The sequence below is a fragment of the Ranitomeya variabilis genome, chromosome 5, assembly GCF_051348905.1.
Source record: "Ranitomeya variabilis isolate aRanVar5 chromosome 5, aRanVar5.hap1, whole genome shotgun sequence".
Classification (NCBI taxonomy): Eukaryota; Metazoa; Chordata; class Amphibia; order Anura; family Dendrobatidae; genus Ranitomeya; species Ranitomeya variabilis.
This window is the reverse complement of record NC_135236.1, coordinates 371,322,759-371,347,215: the sequence shown is the minus strand read 5'-3', so window position 1 is coordinate 371,347,215 and position 24,457 is coordinate 371,322,759. Positions and strand designations below refer to the sequence as shown.

The following is a 24,457-nucleotide window of genomic DNA, read 5'->3' as shown; positions in this document are numbered from 1 at the left end:
ACTTACCAGCTTTACTGTTAGCTGGAAAATAGGGGCAGTAACTGCTGACATCACCATTTCCCTCCCCTTATGGGTGGTTTAGTATCCCTGGGGCAGAATAAAGAGTAGCATGACAGGGCAGCGCCATTTTGTTCACTGTTCCTCCTTGATGTTTTTGCAGTCTCTGATACTCTACCCGAGCTTTTCTTCTGCATTTTACTCCTCTCAATCTAGGATCTGTTATGAAATAGTACTTTTTCTGTTAGCATATCCTAATGACAGGAGACAAATCGACAGTCGAGGGCTCCATGAAAATGGCAGCAGAACACTCCCACGACTGTGAATTGTGCAGCCCACAGAGGCGTGCCCAATTCACAGTAGTGACTGCTCCATTACAATAGATAGGGTCAGCGGCGGTCTGTTATCTCCTATGACCATGAGGTGCCGTATTATGACACTGATAGTGTTGTGCTGCTGCTGTGAAAGCAAGATCTCAGCCTCCAGTGCCTTCTTTAAACTCCTATAACACACAAAATATGTTTCAAATGCAATCAAATCTTGGTTATAACAGCATATTATGCTACATTACATTGATTTATTAATGATCTACAAACGTGGTACCTTCCCTTTAAAGAGTTGCCCAAGCCCTATTTCAGGATACTATTAGTAGAGTACACAAAAATGACCTGACAGATTCACTTTAAAGGAAACCTGTCAGCAGGATTGTGCACAGTAACCTACAGACAGTGTCAGGTTGGCGCTGTGATACTAATTAAAATGATAACTTGGTTGCTGAAATTCGTCTTGTGGTTGTTGTTAAATCTTTTCTTTTAGTTTTTAGTTAATGTTATGCTCATGTTCCAAGGCATCCTGTGGGGGTCTTCATGTGGTGCTCTGATTAGATATTAATAATGAAGACTATTTACAGGTCACACTGATCCCTCAGTGATGTGCCCCCTGGTTAACATAATAAATATAAATATTACATATACATACTAAAATATGGCGATCTTCGAGAGCTGCTACTGCGCAGGCTCGCCGGCGCTATCTTGGAGGAGAATTTTTCTTTCTTCTCCAGCAAGATGGCGCCGCCGGCGCCTGTGCAACAGTAGCTATTGGATCTCTATGGCAGGATTGTGCACAGTAACCTACACACAGTGTCAGGTTGGCGCCGTGATACTAATTAAAATGGTAACTTGGTTGATGAAATTCGTCTTGTGGTTGTTAAATCTTTTCTTTTAGTTTTTAGTTAATGTTATGCTCATGTTCCAAGGCGTCCCGTGGGGGTAGTCTTCATGTGGTGCTCTGATTAGGTATTCATAATGAAGACTATTTACAGGTCACACTGATCCCTCAGTGACCTGCCCCCTGGTTAACATAATAAATATAAATATTATCTATACATACTAAAATATGGCGATCTTTGAGAGCTGGTACTGTGCAGGCTTGGCGGCGCCATCTTGGAGGAGGAATTTTTCTTTCTTCTCCGGCGCCTGCGCAACAGTAGCTATTGGATCTCTATACACATCGGCGGCGGGTACCATTTTCAAATTGAATTTTTGTTCTTTTTTTTTTTTTTACACTTGCTCAATAACGTCAAGAATACTTGTTAACTGGACACTAATCATGCGATTATGCTGCAGCGCAGGTGCCATGGCTGGCACCTGCCTGCAAAAGCATTTATTTTTTTTTTTACTTCAGTATGTACAGGTATTCATTATGCAAACTAGGGAGAAGGTCAGTGAGGGATCAGTGACCTGTCAGCAGTCTGCATTATGAATAATCAGAGCACCACATGCAGATCCCCCCTCCAGGCCCGTCCCGCAGCACGAGCATATCATTAATTCAAAACTGAAAATAAAGATTAAAAAAAAAAACAACCACAAGACTGATTTCATAAACCAAGGTATCATTTTCATCAGTATAACGGCGCCGACCTGACACTATGTGTAGGCTACTGTGCACAATCCTGCTGACAGGTTCCCTTAATGAATTTGGTGCATTGTACTCCAGTGAGCCCTTCATTAAGACTGGTGTACAGGAAGAAAGCAGCTTCACTACTACCTGGGATTCCAGAGACAGACTTACACAAAAGAGGGAAGATATGGGACATTTAATAAAGATATGAACGTGTTTAATTGAACATACATACACTGAAGATGGTATTAAATACAAACGTATCCATAAAACAGATACTTAGATGTATACCTAGAGTATGTTAGTCGGATCTCCATTATTAAAGGGTCTAGCAGGTTCCTGGTGTTTTTCAAAGCAAGAGTAGTGCTGCAGACTATACTTTTCTTCCATAAAAACATAGGTATGAGTTATGCAGCAGCACGAGCAGCGCATAGAGAAAGTATTCTCGACTTACTGCATCTACCTTACTTTATACTGATCTGGCCAGATTTGGTTCTGAAAGCAAAGTGTCGAAAATTTCGTAACAGGTTTGTTCTCTGCCTCCAGTACAAGAATGGTATGATTTTATGCAGCAGTCCATCCAGGGATGTTCACCTAAAATCAAAAAGGTATAAATAAGACATCATATATTACCAACAGCAACCTTAGAAGCAAACACAACAACGGGCAAATTTCTGACAAGTACCGCAAGGTAAACATTTTACATTTTCAAAGCAAGTGAATAATGAAGGTAAAAGGACAATATACATCTTATGTTTTGCCACTATGCACATCTGAACTAAACCTGCAATATCAGCATGAGATATTTGTTGAATAAAATACTTACTAATTTGCTGTGTTGATGGACACAATACACTCATGATGTTGTGAAGTTTTTCTTGGAGATCTCCATCCAAAAGTATCTCAGAGGGAGAGATCTGAAAGAATTGTTCCTATGATTGCACAAGAAAGATAAAAACAAATATTTAGTATCTAAAAACACAAGACCAATACCATCTTCATGCTAGATCACATTTAAAGGGAACCGGTCAGGCTCCTAAAGCCTCAGAAACCGCCCAAGTACTATTTAGAATGAATATTGCTTTCTAAAAAAAAAAATGTGTGATAAAGCAATAACACTAAGTACAAGTTTCATTAGAACTGGGGGGTTTCCAAAGGCGACATGGTGCCCGCCATTGATTCCTGACAATTTTGATTTCAAAAAGTCAAACGGCGCTGCCTCCCTTCTGATCCCTGCGATGTGCCAGTGGCTTTCCCCCACATATGGTGTACTGGCATACTCAGGAGAATATGGACCACAAAATTTGCTGTGCAATTTCTCCTGATACCTTTGTGAAAATAAAAAAGTTTGATTCCAAAGTAAATTTTTGTGAAAAAAGTAAAAATGTAAATTTTTTCCTTCCACATTGCTTTAGTTCTCGTGAAGCACCTGAAAGGTTAATAAACTTCTTGAATGTGGTTTTGCGCACCTTGAGGGGTGCCGTTTTTAGAATGGTGTCACTTTTGGGCATTTTCTGTTATATTAACCCCCCAAACTCACTTCAAATGTGAGGTGGTCCCTTAAAAAAACAATTTGTTGGGAAAATGAGAAATCGCTGGTCAACTTTTAACCCTTATAAGTTCTAACAAAATAAAATAATGTTTGCAAAATTGTGCTGATGTAAATTAGACATGTTGGGAATGTTATTTATTAACTATTTTGTGCGATATGACTGATTTAAGAGCACAAAAATTAAAAGTTTGAAAATTGCTAAATGTTCAAAATTTTTGCCAAATTTCCATTTTTTTTTTCATAAATAAACGCAAGTCTTATTGAAGACATTTTACCACTACCAAAGTACAATATGTAACGAAAAAACAGTCTTCGAATCAGTGGGATCCGTTGGAGCGTTCCTGAGTTATAACCTGATAAAGTGACAGCGGTCAGAATTGGAAAAATTGTAACAAAAGAGGAATAGGGTTCACCTCCATTAAGTAATATACATGTCAATATATGTACCAGGATGACACACCGTGCCTGGAAATACAACATGAACAAAAAGCAAGAAAGACCAGACACATGAGGGGTGTGCACACCTGTTTCAATACTCAGTCCAAGAAAACAATGAAAAAATACATGGCTTTATTTGAACACTAGTACACACAAATCCATAAACAACAAAAAGCGTGACTATCAGATTTTATAACCGTGTATTGAACCAACAGTAGGCAAATAACAGTTAATAGTAAGCTATGACAGGATCACAAAATAGCATCTAGCAATCACCATGAGGATAGATAACAACAGATAATACATAGCAACTATAATCAAATGTCAAGCTGCCCTGTTCATGTAGACAATATGTCACAGTCAACCCCTATAGCAATGAATTAAACATTAAATAACTATTAACTGTTATTTGTCTACTAATGTAATAATAGAACAACACGGCACTCGTAGTAGTGTATAGAGTAGGTGCTCAAGTAGGGTATATCCAGCCCAACAAATCCAAATCCGAAAAAACTTGGCACTCTAGATGAATAATTATCATATGCAAAAGGTTTATTGATGTGCATCCATAAAGGCAAGTCGAACGTTTTCGGTCCACATCCGGACCTTCATCAGAACAAATATACTAGCAAAAAAACAAAATATACACAAGGATATAAATGAATACACTTCATAGTAAATGGATCTTTTTACGTAATAGAATAACAATCATGCACATATAAATCAAATGAGACAAAAATAAAGAGAAGAACAAACACACGCTGCATGTCTTGTGATTGTGCTAAATTCAAGAGTCCTGAAAAAGGAAGAAAAAGTCCGGAGGAAGCCATGAAGCAACAGTACATAGTGTGCTGGAGGAAGGCTCTATATTGAAATTAAGGAACAAAAACCGTGGTGATAGGCTGTCCGATGAAAATATTAGTGCTTGGGTGCAAAAAGGATACCGGTATAGCTACAGTTATTTGAAAAAGTTTGGGCACCCCTATTAATCTTAAGCTTAATGTTTTATAAAAATTGTTTTTTTTGCAACAGCTATTTCAGTTTCATATATCTAATAACTGTTGGACACAGTAATGTTTCTGCCTTGAAATGAGGTTTATTGTACTAACAGAAAATGTGCAATCTGCATTCAAACAAATTTTGACAGGTGCATAAGTATGGGCACCCTTATCATTTTCTTGTTTTAAATACTCCTACCTACTTTTTACTGACTTACTAAAGCACTTTTTGTGGTTTTGTAACCTCATTGAGCTTTGAACTTCATAGCCAGGTGTATGCAATCATGAGAAAAGCTACTTAAAGTGGCCACTTGCAAGTTGTTCTCCTGTTTGAATCTCCTCTGAAGAGTGGCATCATGGGCTCCTAAAAACAACTGTCAAATGATCTGAAAACAAAGATTATTCAACATAGTTGTTCAGGGGAAGGATACAAAAAGTTGTCTCAGAGATTTAACCTGTCAATTTCCACTGTGAGAAACATAGTAAGGAAATGGAAGAACACAGGTACAGTTCTTGTTAAGGCCAGAAGTGGCAGGCCAAGAAAAACATCAGAAAGGCAGAGAAGAAGAATGGAGAGATCAGTCAAGGACAATCCTCAGACCACCTCCAGAGAGCTGCAGCATCAACTTGCTGGAGATGGTGTCACTGTGCATCGGTCAACTATACAACGCACTTTGCACAAGGAGAAGCTGTATGGGAGAGTGATGCGAAAGAAGCCGTTTCTGCAAGCACGCCACAGAGTCGGCTGAGGTATGCAAAAGCACATTTGAAGAAGCCAATTTCTTTTTGGAAGAAGGTCCTGTGGACTGATGAAACCAAGATTGAGTTGTTTGGTCATACAAAAAGGCGTTATGCATGGCGGCAAAAAAACACAGTATGCTGTATAGTTGACCGATGCACAGTGACACCATCTGCAGCAAGTTGATGCTGCAGCTCTCTGGAGGTGGTCTGAGGATTGTCCTTGACTGATCTCACCATTCTTCTTCTCTGCCTTTCTGATGTTTTTCTTGGCCTGCCACTTCTGGCCTTAACAAGAACTGTACCTGTGTTCTTCCATTTCCTTACTATGTTCCTCACAGTGGAAATTGACAGGTTAAATCTCTGAGACAGCTTTTTGTATCCTTCCCCTGAACAGCTATGTTGAATAATCTTTGTTTTCAGATCATTTGACAGTTTTGAGGAGCCCATGATGCCACTCTTCAGAGGAGATTCAAACAGGAGAACAACTTGCAAGTGGCCACTTTAAGTAGCTTTTCTCATGATTGCATACACCTAGCTATGAAGTTCAAAGCTCAATGAGGCTACAAAACCAAAAAAAGGGCTTTAGTAAGTCAGTAAAAAGTAGGTAGGAGTATTTAAAACAAGAAAATGATAAGGGTGCCCATACTTATGCACCTGTCAATTTTTGTTTGAATGCAGATTGCACATTTTCTGTTAGTACAATAAACCTCATTTCAAGGCAGAAACATTACTGTGTCCAACAGTTATTAGATATATGAAACTGAAATAGCTGTTGCAAAAAAAAAACAATTTTTATAAAACATTAAGCTTAAGATTAATAGGGGTGCCCAAACATTTTCATATGACTGTATATACAAGGAGAGGATCTCACAGAGATCTGGTGCAGGGAGAAACGTTAATCCTGTCTCTATAAATTCCAATATTGGTAGGGTAGCCTGGGGAAAAAAGGTTAACTGTCAAGAAAATCATAAGTAGTGAATCTGTTCATCACAAACAGATGTAGCACAAGGTACCATATGATAACAGTGGTTATAGACCTCGTATGATACTGTCATGGAAATATAGCATATGGTAGTACATGTTATGGACTCAAGTTAGCGCTGCTGAAAGAAAATGGCTTACTGTGACCCACTGTACTCATGACAATACTGGACACTATTCAAGTCTACGGCAAAGATGGTACCAGAAGTCCAGGATGGAAATGATACAACATAGTATAAGGAACCCGCTTACTAACCAGTACAGACAGTATCCGCAAGGAGGGAGTTAATCGCTGGTACAGCTGGTTAGATTACCTGGATGCAGCAAGAAGTCCAGTCCATGTAGGCGCACGTGTGATGCGACCGGAGTCGCTGGGTAAATGGCGCTGCAGGAGGCGGCATTCAGTTCCTGTTATATAGGGGCCGGCTTCAGAGTATGTCACGTGACCGGACATGCGGAAGAGTTCACCTTCCCCTTCTGTATCACTTTAAGAAGATGGGGCACAATGTGGCACAACTTAGATTCCAGGTATTGGAACAAATTGACCCAGGCAGAAGGGGTCAAAACCGAGTTAAGATGCTGAAAAAACGGGAGGCCTACTGGATCTTTACACAGCAGACATTAGAACCCAAAGGACTAAACAGGGACTACGACACTTCAAATTTTTTGTAGTGACTCTTCGAAGATATGCTCGCCGTAGACTTGAATAGTGTCCAGTATTATCATGAGTACAGTGGGTCACAGTAAGCCATTTTCTTTCAGCAGCGCTAACTTGAGTCCATAACATGTACTACCATATGCTATATTTCCATGACAGTATCATACGAGGTCTATAACCGCTGTTATCATATGGTACCTTGTGCTACATCTGTTTGTGATGAACAGATTCACTACTTATGATTTTCTTGACAGTTAACCTTTTTTCCCCAGGCTACCCTTCCAATATTGGAATCTATAGAGACAGGATTAACGTTTCTCCCTGCACCAGATCTCTGTGAGACCCTCTCCTTGTATATAGCTATACCGGTATCCTTTTTGCACCCAAGCACTAATATTTTCGTCGGACAGCCTATCACCATGGTTTTTGTTCCTTAATTTCAATATAGAGCCTTCCTCCAGCACACTATGTACTGTTGCTTCACGGCTTTCTCTGGACTTTTTCTTCCTTTTCAGGACTCTTGAATTTAGCACAATCACAAGACATACAGCGTGTGTTTGTTCTTCTCTTTTTTTTGTCTCATTTGATTTATATGTGCATGATTGTTATTCTATTACGTAAAAATATCCATTTACTATGAAGTGTATTCATTTATATCCTTGTGTATATTTTGTTTTTTTGCTAGTATACAGTATTTGTTCTGATGAAGGTCCGGATGTGGACCGAAAACGTTCGACTTGCCTTTATGGATGCACATCAATAAACCTTTTGCATATGATAATTATTCATGTAGAGTGCCAAGTATTTTCGGATTTGTTATTTGTCTACTGTTTGTTCAACACACGGTTATAAAATCTTTAACTTTGAGGGGCACGGGTGGACTACTATGATGTTCCCATGTTTTTAATTGTTTTTATTGTTTGTGGATTTGTGTGTCCTAGTGTTCAAATTTAGCCATGTATTTTTTCATTGTTTTCTTGGTCTGAGTATTGAAACAGGTGTGCACAAACCTCATGTGTCTGGTCTTTCTAGAAATGTAAAAATTGGCTCGGTCATTAAGTACCAAATTGGCTCTGTCACTAAGGGGTTAAAGGATAAAGAAAGTCATACTCACGGCATGCCGCCACAAATAAGCATTTAGAGATCCAGTTTCATCTTCAAGAGTGAGCGTCATAACAAAAAGATGTGAAAAGACTTCAATGTCCAAAGCTAAATCCAACGCAGGAGAATGCATGAGAAAAAATAAATCCGAAATATAGGGTATTTAAGCCAATATACCATGCCACAGTAAGTAAACACCTATTAAATAATTACAACTGTGTAATTTTTCGTTATTAAAGGGACAGCCCATTTTTAAATGACATAGGCCCCCTTGTAAAATGAAAAAAAGTTATACTCCCCTCCCGCACAGGCACAGTTTCACCGATGTCAGTACTGGGTGATCGCATGATTGGTATGACATGTGACTGCTGCAGCTGATCATCAGGTGCCGAAAGGCTGTAGTGCTCACATGGCACCACCATGTCATCTGGAGCAGCCATAGCTGGAATGGTGCTGGAGTGGGAGAAAGATATATATACATACACTGTATTTTCCGGATTATAAGATGCTCCGGATTATAGGATGCACACCAAATTTTGAGGAGAAAAATAGGATTTTTTTTTTCTTTTAATGAAATGGTGGTGCTTCTTATAATCCATCTTATTGCTTACCGGGGGTGGTGGCTGCGGTGACCCCGGGTCACTGGTGGAGGAGGCAGGAGTGGGGTGATGCTGCAGGCCGCAGGCTGGGATGACGGAGTGTTCAGATGTGCGGAGGGGCGCAGCAGGTGTTCGGTACTGCTTCATGTGTCCAATGCTGCTGCAGGGGTCTCCGATGCTGTTGCGGGGGTCTCCGGGACAATGCTGAGATCTCATCTCTCGAGATCTTGGTGCAGAGTTCTCCATCTGCACATGTGCCACCCCCCCGGCGGCCATTTTCCCGGAGTCCCCAGCATAACAAAACCATGAAACTGCGAGGCTCTGGCCTTTCACAAAATGTCAGCAGGGCCCCTGCACCATCGGAGACCCCTGCAGCAGCACCGGAGAACCCCGCAGCGCCAGATACCCGAAGCAGCACCGGACACCGCCTCATCCCAGCCTGCAGTAACGGTACCGGTAAGGTATATCCGCATTATAAGATGCACCCCCATTTTTCCCAAAATTTGGGTGGAAAAAGTGTGTCTTATAATCCAAAAAGATATATATATATATATATATATATATATATATATATATATATATATATATTTTTTTTTTTTATTTTACATGGGGGCGAAGGTTGGGCTGCAGCATTTAAAAAGGAGTTATGCAAGTAGTGGTTGCGGACGTATGGCGTGGGCAGAAGGAGCTAAAAATCTAAGATGACAATAATGAAAATGTATAGTCCCAAAAGTTGCCATTATAGGTTCAGATCAACCGCTCCTTGCAACACAATCGCAGTGTACAAATGGGTTGCTTTTGCAACTGGGGCAAGCACCATCCATCTTGCCCTTGATTCTGACAATTTTCAGTCTCTGTTGCCGAAAAACATCCCCACAGCACAATACTGCCACCACATTTCACTGCGGGGATGGTGTTCTTGGTGTGATGCGCTGTGCTGGTTTGACGACAGACATAGCCATTTACCTTGGTGGCCAAAAAGTTAAATTTTGATCTCAACTAACCACATCACCTTCCTCCAAATATTTGGGGGGGTCTCCCACATGTCTTTTGACAAACTCAAAACGAGCTTTCCAATTTTTGTATGTAAGTAACGACTGTTTTCTGTGTACTCTTTCGTAAAGGCTACCCTTATGGAGTGTACAGCTTATTGAGGTCGTATGGACAGATACTCCAGTCTCTGCTTGGGAACTCTGCAGCTCCTTCAGCATTACCTTTGGTCTCTGTGCTGCCTCTTTGATTAACGTTCTCCTTGCCCTGGTTGAAAGTTTTGGTGGGTGGCACTCTTGGCAGGTTTGTTTTGGTACAATGTCCTTTGCGTTTGATGATAATGGATTTGATGGTGCCCCAGGTGATCATCAGTGATTGTAATATTTATTTATTTTAATCCAACCCTGACTTGTACTTCTCAACAACTTTGTCCCTGACTTGTTTGAAGAACTCTTTGGTCTTCATGGTGTTTGCTTAGTGGTGCCTCTTCCTTTTTGGTGTTGCAGCCTCTGTGGCCTTTCAGAAAAGGTGTGTATATATAGTAACAGACCATGTGACAATTAGATTGCACATAGGTGGACTTCCTTTCCAATTTATGAAGGTAAGTGCTTGCACCAGAAATTTTTAGGGGCTTCATAGGAAAATAGGTTAATACTTATGCACATGCCACATTTTTAGCTATTTGATCCCATAAATTGAATTTATGCCTATTTTTTTCTCACTTCACTTCGTCAACTTAGACTATTTGGTGCTGATGAATGACACATGAATCGGAATACAAAAATATATAAACACATGTGGTAATGTAACAAAATAGGTAAAAAGCCAAGGGGGGGTGTTAGGGTTAGCGGATAGCACTAAATAGATTTAATGAAGAAGTGCAATCGCAACCCGGGATGCACAGTGCAGAGATGTAAAACTGCAGCTAATGTGAACAATGGTGGAGAATGCAGTGAACGATTGCTAGCTCGCACTGAGTTACAAGTCACTCAGTGAGCAGCACACGAAGTAGTGTCACTCGCACACAGTAACGAAGCTGATGCTCAGCAGTAGAGCTGTGTCACTCGCACACAGTAACGAAAAATGACGCTAGACACGATCCCTGTTAACTTCACAGAGGATCGAAGCCCACCAACGAGCAGTGGTCACCAATAGCAGTGGTCAGACAGTCAGTAACTGCACTCAAACAACTCTCTGGAGGTGCCAGAATTTTAGTGGCTGTACGCCAGCCCTGAATCCATACGAACAAACTCTCCTCTGGAGGTGCCGGAATTCTAATGGCTAACAACCGACCCTGAGCACATGCGGACACAGACCACACCGTTGCAAAGTACATTCACACATGAAATCAGATTGATACTAGCGCAACGGCGTGCACCTCTGAGAACCTTTTATATGTACAGCTTAAGTCCAGTCAGATTGGACCTTGCCCGTGGACCAATCCGGAGCTGCCACATCACTAGAGCAGCTGACGAGCAATCATCAATGAGACATCGCCACATGACGAGCATGCTCAGTGGGGTGATTTCTGGATTTAGTCTCCAGAGTGTTCGCTCGTCGTTGACTACCGCTGGTTACCATAGGCTTGGCTGAAGAGCCAGCAGTAACCAGACGAATAGCACGAGTCTGAGCAAGATGCTGGGACCGACGTTTATGCTCAGCAGCACCAGTAGTGGTCAAAGCAGAATGGGAGACTGCAGATGCAGGCAAGGCTTGGGATCTACCCTGTGCAGCGGGAGAATCCCGGCTCATAACAGGGGGTGAATGTTTTTGTAAGCCACTGTATATTGTAGTTGAATCCACAGGCCATACGCACCCATTGACAAAGCAAGTTTATTTTTTTGCAGAACAATTGGAGATATAAATTAAACATTAATTTTGCCATATAATTTACAGAAAAATTGGAAATAAAAACACCTTCCAGTGTGTGCACAACCGCTATGGAGTTAAGTGCATCTTTTGAAGTCATTTCTTCAAGAAGGTTCATAACAATAGACCATTGGCTGAACAATGTGTATTGGTTTCTACAAGTAGGTCTCTATTCAGACACATATGGACTGTGATGTCTGGACTGACTGTGGGTCTCCTGACTGAACTAGGAGGATCATAGACCTGCGGACAGTGTGGGAACTGCGATTAAGACACAGACCATGAAACTCGAGCATCTGAATTCCACATGTATCAAGATAAATAGGGTACTGCAGCTAGACTGGCTCAGTGGCCAAAATATAAACTATATCCGCAGGGGTCTGATGGGGAATAGGAGGTGTAAAATATCCAAGAGCATTAGCTGTAGAACAAAATCCTTGTAAAACTTTTATTGGTCAGAAAGTAAACAACCGAGAAGTGCATTTAGTGTAAGAGAATATGTGATGAGAGTGCCAGCGACATTCAGCTAACGCTGTGTTTTATGCATTATTAAATGGGTTCTCTGGGATTTAACAAGCAATCTTAGTAGAATTGAGGACAGGATGTACGGTTTGTAAGGCGTATTGTGCAGTCCCCAAGAGCAGAGTTGAGGGGGCCCTGGCTGCAGACTGTGCTGCTTGATTACTTACATGGCATCAGGACAGGTGATGCAGATTGGAATAAATAAAACTGGTGATCCTGGTGGATGCAGCCCCTAAAAGTGTTACACTTCGTATTATACTAAGGCTACTTTCACACTAGCGTTAACTGCATTACGTCTCAAAACGTCTTTTTTCAGAAAAAACGCATCCAGCAAAAGTTTTTGCTGGATGCGTTTTTTCCCCATAGACTTGTATTGGCGACGTATTGCGACGGATTGGCATACGTCGTGTCCGTTTTACGACGGATGCGTCGAAATTTGGCCACACGTCGTCGGCAAAAAACGTTGCTTGTAACGTTTTTTGTCTCCGCCTAAAAAACGTGTCGCGACGCATCCTGCGGCATACGTCGTTGGCTACAATGGAAGCCTATGAGCGACGGATGCGTCGGGACACGTCGTACGACGCAATGCAGCGCTGCAATACGTTTTTTTACACTGAGCATGCTCAGAAGCTGGATTTTGTTGCCAACTGGCCAGACACCCCCAAATCTATATAAACCTGGCCTGGGCCTTCAACCCCACATATGCCAGCAAGACCCAGAGAGAAGACTGCCAGCCACGTATTTAAGTGCCACGTATATAAGTGCCACGTATATAAGTGCCACGTATATAAGTGCCACGTATTTAAGTGCCACGTATTTAAGTGCCACGTATTTAAGTGCCACGTACTATAAATACTATAACTACGTGGTTATACGTGGCACTTATATACGTGGCACTTATATACGTGGCACTGAAATACGTGGCACTGAAATACGTGGCACTGAAATACGTGGCACTGAAATACGTGGCACTGAAATACGTGGCACTGAAATATGTGGCACTGAAATACGTGGCACTATGACTGTCAGAAAATGTTCATTAAACGGTTAGGGGTGAGGTTAGGGGTAGGGTTTGGATCCCTTTATCATCATCCGTAGTTCATTAATCGGATGTATCCAGAGTCGCCTCCGTCTCCGTTGCTGCAGAAGCATCCTCCGTTTTTCCGCTGCCGCCTCCTTCTCCCGCACTATGATATCCAGGCGATTCGTCTCAAAGATAATGTCGGTAACCAAACTAGCAATGCTCACAAGAACACCTTCCATCGCTGCCACAAAACTAAAACCCTCAAAGATGGGCTGTAAAAACAGTAACTATATAGTTTTCCATATTTTCCAGTAGCCAATCAAATTTGGGAGCCTCCCATTTTAAAAACGGATCAGTCGTAAAAACGGATGCAACGGATGGTAAAAACGGATGCAACGTATGCAACGCATCCAGTATTTTCGACGGAAACGTTTAACGGATTTGCGACGGATCCGTCGAAATGCTGTATGCGTTGCATACGTTTTTCACTTTTTTGACGCATCCGTTTTTTCGGCAAAAAAACGGATTTGCGACGTAATGCAGTTAACGCTAGTGTGAAAGTAGCCTAAGTGTTACAAGCTTCTTTCACATAAATGAGAGTTTCTCTGGTCACTATATTAAATACCGTATATACTCGAGTATAAGCCGACCCCCCTAATTTTGCCACAAAAAACTGGGAAAACTTAATGACTCGAGTATAAGCCTAGGGTGGGAAGTGCAGCAGCTACTGGTAAATTTCAAAAGTAAAAATAGATACCAAAAAAAGTAAAATTAATTGAGACATCAGTAGGTTAAGTGTTTTTGAATATCCATATTGAATCAGGAGCCCCATATAATGCTCCATAAAATGTATGATGGCCCCATAAGATGCTCCACATTAAAATATGCCCCATATAATCCTGCATAAAGGTTAATAAAGGCCCCATAAGATGCTCCATAGACACATTTGCCCAGTATAATGCTGCACAAATGTTGATTATGGCCCCATAAGATGCTCAATACAGACAATTGCCCCATATAATGCTCCACAAATGTTAATTATGGCCCCATAAGATGCTCCATAAAGATATTTGCCCCATATAGTGCTGCACAAACGTTATGGCCCCATAAGATGCTCCATACAGACATTTGCCCCATACAATGCTGCACAAACGTTGATTATGGCCTCATACAGACACTTGCCCCATATAGTGCTGCACAAACGTTATGGCCCCATAAGATGCTCCATACAGACACTTGCCCCATATAGTGCTGCACAAACGTTGATTATGGCCCCATACAGACACTTGCCCCATACAGTGCTGCACAAGCGTTATGGCCCCATAAGATGCTCCATACAGACACTTGCCCCATTTGCTGTTGCTGCAATAAAAAAAAAATCACATACTCACCTCTCCGTCGTTCAGGCCCCCGGCACTTTTCAATATTCACCTGACTTCGTTCCGGCGCCACTCCATCTTCAGCACCTTCTGCACTGACGTTCAGGCAGAGGGCGCGCACTAACCACATCATCGCGCCCTCTGACCTGAGCGTCACTGCAGAAGACGCTGAAGATGGAGCGGCACCCGGAACGGGGAGCAGGTGACTATCGCGCAGTGCTCCCCTCCCCATTATGCTCACCTGCTCCTGGCGCTGTGCAGTCCCTGCTTCCCCGAAGCCGCAGCTTCTTCCTGTACTGAGCGGTCACTGTTACCGCTCATTACAGTAATGAATATGCGGCTCCACCCATATGGGAGGTGGAGCCGCATATTCATTACTGTAATGAGCGGTACCATGTGACCGCTCAGTACAGGAAGAAGCTGGGGCGCCTGCAGGGACTGCGCCAGGAGCAGGTATTATTAGACAGCCCCCGATCCCCCTCCCCTGCCGACCCCTGGGTATGACTCGAGTATAAGCCGAGAGGGGGACTTTCAGCCCCAAAAAATGGGCTAAAAATCTCAGCTTATACTCGAGTATATACGGTAATTTGTGGTTGGCTATGCAGTAGACAGTAATACATTAATAGTAAACTGAATTTTTATCCGCATTTTCATATTTTGAGTTTCATCATGACTCAAGTAAAAATAATTTCTAACTTGTTTACCTTTGGCTATTTCTTTAGCATTCCATCCTCCTTCCAGCGATAGGGATTTTAGCTCCTCTAATGACCTGATGTTAGAACACGTGATGCACCTATAAGGGGAAAAGACGCACTTGGCAAAGACTGACAAAGTAATATTACAACACAATTCTTTCTTCAACGATTAGTAATAGACTGAGTGCAAATTCCGGACTTTTAGAAGATAAATATATACACAAACAAGCAGTTTTCATCATCAAGATCAACCTACCCATACAGCCACTTGTTTCCTTGAATAATAAATGGTGCCGTGAGATCTACTTCCAAGTGCTCTTCTTTTGATTTCACAGGTATTATAGTGTTAAAATGCCTTGACAGTTTACTGAGCTCCTTGAAAGATCCACCTAGAACAAGCACAGGGATAGTCTGTATGTAAATGCCAGATGTATATAGTTCCTTAAGAGAACCTGTCACTTTCCGTTTTTTTCTTTGAAATATATCCATGGCAGTCACAAATAGACAATTGATCCTGTCATTCTGAGCTGTCCGGATTCTGCTAGCAAACTCCAAAGTTAGTACAGGAAAAAAATAACGTGATAAAAATGTTTAGATTAAAGCAATTAGTTTGCTGTGTCTTAAAGGGAATGTGAACTACTGGACAAGCAGAACTTAATTAATTTTGGACCCTAATTAAACTAAAAACAGTGTGAAAAACAAGCCCTCATACGGCTATGTGGAAGGAAAAATAAAGTTATGGCACTTGAAAAATGCCAGGAGGGGATGGGGTTAAAAAGTATCTAAACTTTTTATTTATTTTTTTAGTGAATTATTTGTCAGCTTTTGCAAAGTTCTGAATCTTTGTAATGTACCCCACTACCTTATCTGTCAAACTGAATAATGAAAGGGCTGTTTCGCCTGCCTAGTTCATGCCCTTATGGTAGCTGTTTTGACTTTATGGTAGCGGTTTTGAACTCCAGGTTGAGCAAATATCCATAACCCAATGTAAGCTTCTCTGTCCTCTTCCCCCATGCTCAGACAGGGAGAGTGTTTATAAACAAAGCCTGTGCATGGGGAGCAAGGAACTATAGATATCGGATAGATCTGCAGTTGAAAACAGCTTCTCCAATTGCATAATGATTGCAGGAATAATGGCCTAAAAGATGTGCTGCTGGATAAAAATTAAGGATGAAGAGAGCCAAGGACCCAGGAGAAGAGAGGTTTTATTTGTCTACGCGTTTCGAAGTAGAAACACTTCTTTAGGACAAAACAAAAATCTGCACTCTGATATGGCGCTCCTTCCCTTCTGAGCTTTGCACTGTACCTGAAAAGAATTGTTTGACCACATATGGGGTGTTGTGCTCAGGAGTAATTGCGTTAGCAAATTGTGTGGTCCGTTTTCTCCAATTAGCCCTCTTGAAAATTAAAATTGGGGCCAAGACAACAATTTAGTGAAAAAAAGCCCAAGATTATACAATTCTATAATGGTCACTAAACCCCTATAAAAATTCTTCAAGAGGTGTAGCTTCCAAAATGGGGACACGTGGAGATTTCTGCCGTTTTGAAACCTTGGCGGCTCTCCAAAATCGACATGGTGTCCGCTATCTATTCCAGACAACTTTGCACTCCAAAAATCAAATAGCGCTCCTTCCCTGTGTCCAAACATGAGTTTCTGAGCACATATAGGGTATCGGCGTACACAGAAAAAATTGCACAAGAAAAACTACGTGGTCCATTTCGTTCTGTTACCATTGTGAAAATGAAAAATGTGGGGCTAAAACGACATTTTTGGGAATTTTTTTATTTTTACGGTCCAATGTTTTCAAATTCTGTAAAGCACCTGTAAATTCCTTGAGGGATGTAGTGTCCAAAACTGAGTCACTTGTAGAGGGTCTCCCCTGTTTAGGCTAGGGATATGAAACTCAAATACACAGAAGTCCACGATTGAAAGCTTTTACAAAGTTGCGTTCGAACCTTGATATTTAGTAAAAATAACGTCTACGATTGATATATTTGATAAGGAAAAATGTTAACGATTAACTTTGTTAAATGGAAACAGACTAAAAGGGGTTATCTTATGAACAAAGTACATTTTAATTAATAGATCTTAGAATAAAATATTGAAATAATGACCCCAAGAAATTAGGACTATCCACAACTTGAACAGTTTTAGGCGCTCCCTCAAAACACATCTGTTCAAAGTGGCCTATCTCGTTCCCTAATCAAAGTCATTTTATGTGGGTGTATGTGTAGCCCATTCACCATCTGAGAATAACCCTCCATCAAAATCCACCGCACCCAACAGCACCACAAATACTGGCTGGTGACCAGCTCATACGACCTTTATCTATCTCCCACTCCCTGAAGATGGCTGGACCACCATTGTAAATACACACCTGTACTTGTAAGTCAGGACTCTGAACATTTTTTACCTTTTGTGCATTACTGCCCTCTTCCAAGATGGCGTCTTTGGTCTCATGTGCACTGTGTCTTCCTGCTATAAAATTCCACCCCAGCCTTCAGTCTGGGCTAGAGTACTCTGCCTTGCATCCAGCTCCTGACCTCTGATTACTCCCTGGCTATACACCTACTCCTGTGAACCTGTGTGGTGATCCTGCTACTCTGCTCTGAGTTCCTGCTGCATACAAAAGTTTCCAGTAATCCTCCTTCATCTGCTGCTCGTGTTTACTTCATCTGCATTTGCTGGACATGTAAGCTGCTGCTGCTTTGCAATAACCTGAGACTATTACCCAGGCCTCCCTGGTTGAGCTAAGATATGATTTGAACTACCTATAAGCATATCTATCTGTGTCTGGACTAAGACAAGGACTTATTCGTGTCAAGTATCCTCAAGAATAACTGTGCTTCATAGACTTTCTGCGTGATTGCATTTTTCTCTGAAGACTGCTAAGCTGCGTTTATTATTTGCACCAAGTGTTGTGGACTTGAGTTTCTCTCTGCACCTGTTTGAATCACCGTGTGATAATATAGGCTTTACCACTTATAAAACTATGTCCTGTAGTTGTCTTGTTCCACGCAAAGAGTCTCCTGAGTTATCCCCTATAATTATTACATTGTATCTCCCTCACCTCTTGCGCACTGCAGTACTTTGCTCTTCCCTCGACAGGGCAGATAAAGTACGCCTGCGCCGGAGCCGCAGCATGAAGACCAGAAGAGGACGTCATCGTAAGAAGAAGATAGGAGGCGCTGGACCCGGACCGCGACGCCCATCTTACCAGAACCGCGACGCCCATCTTACCAGAACCGCAGCGGGAACGCCCCTGGGTGAGTATAATCTAACCTCTTTTTCTCATCTTTCAGGATTCATCGGGGGCTTGGTAGATAAGCACCTGATGCCGGTGGGCTTAGCTCACCTTCGATTTTGGGGGTAACATGTTCCCTTTAAGATTATTATTATTAGTAAGGCTATATGCACACGTAAGAAAAGAGGTGCAGAATTTTCTGCACAAAATCCGCATCTCCTGGCAGAATCCGCAGCGGCAGATTTGCCGCGGTTTCGATGCGGATTTTGTGCGGTTTTTATGCGGAATTGCTGCAGATTTTCTGCGGATTTTCTGCGGTTTTTGCCACTGCGGATTTTTAGCATGGAGGGGTGCAGAAACGCTGCAGATCCGAACAAAAGAAGTGACATGCACTTCTTTGAAATCAGCAGCAATTCCGCACTGATTTTTCCGCACCATCTGCACATCTTTTTTTTTTCCCCATTGAATAACATTGTACTGTACATCACAGTGCGGATCTGCAGTGTTTCTGCGCGGATCTGCACTAAATCCGCATCGTGTGCACATAGCCTAAGAGTAGTAAAAAGCATATGGCCTAATTTAAATATGTAATAACAAAGGATAAAAAAAATCTTGAATAATACAGATAATAAACATTTGATGCAAACAAAAGTGCCCCCAAGCAAAGTATGATACCCCCACAGTGAATTCCTTCACTGTACCCTCCACATGCACGGTATGATGACCCCACTGTACTCCCCCTCCCTCATTTCCCCCAACACAGAATGGAGAACCCATCACACTATGATTCTCCAACTGTAATCCCCCCAACAGCCCTCCATACACTATAATGGCCTTAAAAGTGCGCCATACAGTATAATGGCCACCACACTGTGCTCCATACAGGATAATGGGCCCACATAGTGCTCCATACAGTATAATGGCCTTACATAGTGCTCCACACAATATAATGGCCTCCCATAGTGGCTCAAACAGTATAATTGGCACCACATGGTGCTCCATCTACATATATAATCGTCTAAGGGGCACTTCCGTCTGTTTGTCTGTCTGTTTGTCTGTCATGGAAATCCCAAGTCGCTGATTGGTTGCGGCCAGCCGGCCGCGACCAATTAGCGGCGGGCACAGTCCGGCCGCGAAATGGCCGTTCCCTACTCCCCTGCAGTCAGTGCCCCCTCCATACTCGAATCAGCGCCCACCGCCCATATAGCATTTTAGCAGTCCATTAAACTGACAGCGTTACACTGCAGCATATGCAGCATCAATAGTAAAAACATATAATGTTAAAAATAATAAAAAATAGTGCTATTCTCACCTTACGCCGTCCACTGATGCGCGCGAGCGGCGAGGCTGCCGCCAGCTTCCGTTCCCAGAGATGCATTGCGAAATTACCCAGATGACTTAGCGGTCTCGATAATAGCACGGGATTTAAACACCGCTTCAGTGATTGGTGGCGCACGGCTGGCCGCAACCAATCAGCGATATTGGCGCGGGATTTAAACACCGCTTCAGTGATTGGTAGCTCATGGCCGGCCGCGACCAATCGGCGATATTGGCGCGGTATTTAAACAACGCTTCGGTCATTGGTCGTGCCCAGCCGGCCGCGACCAATCAGCGACAGGCTCAGTCCGGCCGCAAATTTGCGCCAGATTTGAACCACGCTTCGCTGATTGGCCAGCCGGGCGCGACCAATCAGCGATATTGGTGTGGAATTTAACCCCCCCCACTCACAGCGCGACGTACATACATACATATTCTAGAATACCCGATGCGTTAAAATCAGGCCACCATCTAGTACAATACAATGGGCACCACATAGTGCTCCATACAGTATAATGGCATCACTTAGTGCACCATACAGTATAATGGCCTCACATAGTGCTTCAAACAGTATAATCGGCACAACATAGTGCTCTATACAGTATAATGGCCTCACTTAGTGCTCCACTCAGTATCATGGAACCACAATATTTGGGCATCGCTACCTTAAATATACTCACCCAGCGGGCCAGATTTGGCCTGTGGGCCAGAGTTTGACATATGCGGTTTAGGCACATCAGAGGCTCTGCAAATGTGACATGGCGTCCCCTATCTATTACATCCAATTTTGCCCTCCAAAGTTCAAATGGTGCTTCTTCCCTTCCGAGCTGTGATGTGCACCCAAACAGTAGTTTTCACCCATGTGGTGGTATCGGTATACTCAGGAGAAATTGCAAAAATTGTATGGTCCATTTTCTCCTGTTGCTTCTGTGAAAATAAAAAATTTGGGGCTAAAGCAACATTTTTATGGGAAAAAGGTAACATTTTCATTTTTTCCTTCCACATTGGTTTAATTCCTGTGATGCACCTAAAAGCGTTAATACATTTCTTGAATGTAATTTTGTGCCCTTTGAAGGGTGCAGTTTTTAAAATGCTGTCACTTTGGGGTATATTCCTTCATATAGGACCCTAAAAGTCGCTTCAAACATGATGTGGTCCCTAAACAAAAATTTTGTTGGAAGGATGAAAAATTGCTGATAAAACTTAACCCTTCTAACCTCCCAAAAATTATATTTAAAAATGATGCTGATGTAAAGCAGACATGTGGGAAATGTTATCTATTAACCATTTTGTGTGGTACAACCATTGAATTAACCCCTACACGACCCAGCCCATTTTAGTTTTTGCATTTCAGTTTTTTTGCTCCCCTGCTTCCCAGAGCCATAACTTTTTTATTTTTCCCATCAATATGGCCATGTGAGGTCTTGTTTTTTGCAGGAGTTGTACTTTTGAACGACACCATTGGTTTTACCATATTGTGAACTAGAAAATGGGAAAAACATTCCAAGTGCGGTGAAATTGCAAAAAAAAAGTGCAATTCCACAACTGTTTTTTTTTTACCATGTTTGCCAAATGCTAAAACTGACCTGCTATTATGATTCTCCAGGATATTATAGATCGTAAGCTTGCGAGCAGGGACCTCACCCCTAATGTCACTGTTTAAATTGTCTTAACTTGTATTGAATTTGTCTGTACATGTCCCTGATTAATTGTAAAGCGCTGCGGAATATGTTGGCGCTATATAAATAAAAATTATTATTATTATTATTATTATTATTATTATAAGTTTGTAGATACCGAACATGTCTAAGTTCTTTTTTTATGTATTTTTTTTAAAATGGTGAAAAAAAATCCAAAGTTTGTTGCTGTTTTGACAACTCTGACAGCGGCATTTAACAAGCGCTCACCGCAATCCGGTCAGAAATGAGCGCACCGGTGACTCCGTCACATGATGGGGGGTCATCGGTGCATCGGCATAACAACCAGAGGTCTCCTGCAGACCTCTATGGTTGTCGATGCCTGATTACTATGAACACCACCCTGTGGTCGGTGCTCATAGCATTGCTGTTCTTCTTCTACATAGGAGCGATCTGAGCATCACCTCTATGCAGCAGAGGCAATCGAGCCTTGGAGGCTATTGAAGGATGCCAAAATTAAAAAAAAAAAAATGTTTTTAAAAATATGAAAAAAATAAAATATATAAAAGGATAAATCACCCCCCTTTCACCCCATTCAAAATAAAACAATAATAAAAAAAAAATAAAAAGTCAAACCTACACATTTTTGGCATCGCCGCATTCAGAATCACCTAATCTATCAATAAAAAAAGGATTAACCTGATTGCTAAAGGGCGTAGCGAGAAAATAAAAGTCAAAACTCCAATTATGTTTTTTTGGTCGCCGCGACATTGCATTAAGATGCAATAACGGGCGATCAAAAGAACGTATCTGTACCAAAATGGCCCCCGCAGATCCATTGCTGTGATGCAGTGGCCTCTGGGAAAATGGCCGCCGGGGGCGGCACGTGCTCAGATTCAGATCTTGGCAACAAGATCTTGGGACGAGATCTCGATGATGAGATCTGAATCTGAGCATGCGCCGCCCCGGTGGCCATTTTCCCAGAGGCCACTGCATCACAGCAATGGATCTGTGGGGGCCTCCGGACTTTCAAAAAATGCCAGCGGGGCACCCCCACACCACCAAGCGCCACAGAGCGCGACCACCGCACCAGCCTGGGAAGGGAGGCTGCATCGCCTTGCAGCGTGGGACTGGGACCACCTCCACAGTATTTTGTAAGTTTATTGAGACTATAAGACGCACCCCCATTTTCCCCAAAAAATTTTGGGGAAAAAAGTGCGTCTTAAAAGTCCGGAAAATAAGGTATATGATATAATCCCTAGCAGTTATGCAAAGAATGCGCAAAGCTGATTTAGAGAATAATGTAACAAAACATTGGCAGTGGCACTATACAGAATATACAACAATCTATTAAAGGCTTATACAATATACGTATCAAACATATAATATCCACAAATGTATACGCCTATAAACAGCATACCCAGCCAAGGCGAAAATCTGTATAGTGTGTTCATTCAGCATTAAATAAATAATGGTCCACAGTCATAGTAGAGGGGGCTAAATAAAATAATGTATGCTATAACTCTACTCATAGTATTGAACCATCCATCCGCTCATATCCAATCTGAAGCAGGAAACACTGGTAGCAGAAAGGAAATTCAGCAAATACAGGCCATGGTACAGGTGATCCCAAACACCCCAGCTTCATCAGGGAAAAGTGCAGCAATAAAAACACCGCAAAACCTGCTTTTCGTAGGCAGCTTCTTTACGTCCAAGAAAGAAGGTTTTGACTGCGAAAAAAAAAGCAGCAAAAAAGTAACTCGTGAACATAGCCTTAGACAGGCGTAGGGAATTAAAAAAAAAAAATAATGGGAGTACTTCTTTAAGCGTTAAAATATGATTTTTCAGGTAAGCCAAAAAAAATGGTATCCCTCCTATATACTTTGGTCTTTTTTGACAGACAAGAATTTATTAGCAGTGAATAGGGAATAGTACTACTTTCTAACATTACTTTCAGTTCTATTTCACAATTTCTGCTCCAGGTGAATACAGTAATTATTCAATGTAACCTACTTAACTGGTTATCATTAGTGTTGAGCATTCCGATACCGCAAGTATCGGGTATCGGCCGATACTTGCGGTATCGGAATTCCGATACCGGGATTCCGATACTTGCCGCGTATCGGATACCGGAATCGGAAGTTCCCAGATTCAAAATTCCGAAATTCAGCCAATGAGAATGATTCCAAGTGTGGGCACATCCTGTTTAGCATGGAGGGCATGAAACTACTGGCAAGGCTGTGATTGGCTGCTGAAATGATGTCATGATGCAGTTTAAAAGTCGCTGGCGCCATTTTGCGATCACTCTGCTGTGAATTCAGTTAGTGACAGGACGCTGTTTGCTGACTGAGGGACAGTTTAGAGATAGCGATTTGCTTCTTTGTGCTTTCCAAAGGCTAATTTAGCAACCGCTGTGTTCACCTACTATTCACCTTGCTTTTGCCTTGTAGCGCTGTTTTCACAGCGATCTGCAAGGTCTGTGTGTGTGTGTGTGTGAGTGCAGCCCACTCTCTAGTCTGAGTGCAGCCACATAGGCCATCCATAGCTGGTTGTATTCAGTTCAGGGAGGGTGGTTCATTGCCTCATACTGTTCTTTTTTTTTTTTTTTTCAAGTAGTGTAGTCTGCTGCTAATTTATTCAAAAAAATCCTATTAGTGTCTTTCCACCCGTCTCCAGCTAATTTGTGGAAAAACACTACATAGGATAAAGTAGAGGAGGGTTTTTGGGCCTTGCAGCGCCGTTTACGGCTGTCTGCACGGTCTCCGTGTGACTGCAGCTCGCCCTGTAGTCTGTGAGCAGCCGTAGCCTGGTTGTC

The 24,457-nt window shown here is 42.0% G+C and overlaps 1 protein-coding gene across 2 annotated transcripts in view; it reads right to left on the bottom strand.

Annotated features, from left to right (window-relative positions):
- POT1 (protection of telomeres 1) overlaps positions 1-24,457 on the bottom strand; it is a 134,152-nt gene that overhangs the window by 14,711 nt on the left and 94,984 nt on the right. Inside the window, exons 11-15 of one of the 2 annotated variants that reach the window (XM_077264929.1) lie at positions 15,700-15,832; positions 15,453-15,541; positions 8,379-8,473; positions 2,723-2,828; positions 2,351-2,490 (exon numbers count right to left, since the gene is read on the bottom strand). In XM_077264929.1, coding sequence (XP_077121044.1) covers positions 2,366-2,490; positions 2,723-2,828; positions 8,379-8,473; positions 15,453-15,541; positions 15,700-15,832 — 548 coding nt within the window. In that variant the 3' untranslated portion in view covers positions 2,351-2,365. Of the gene's footprint in view, positions 1-2,077; positions 2,491-2,722; positions 2,829-8,378; positions 8,474-15,452; positions 15,542-15,699; positions 15,833-24,457 lie in introns of those variants that run through there. The other variant, XM_077264928.1, reaches the window with a different exon arrangement.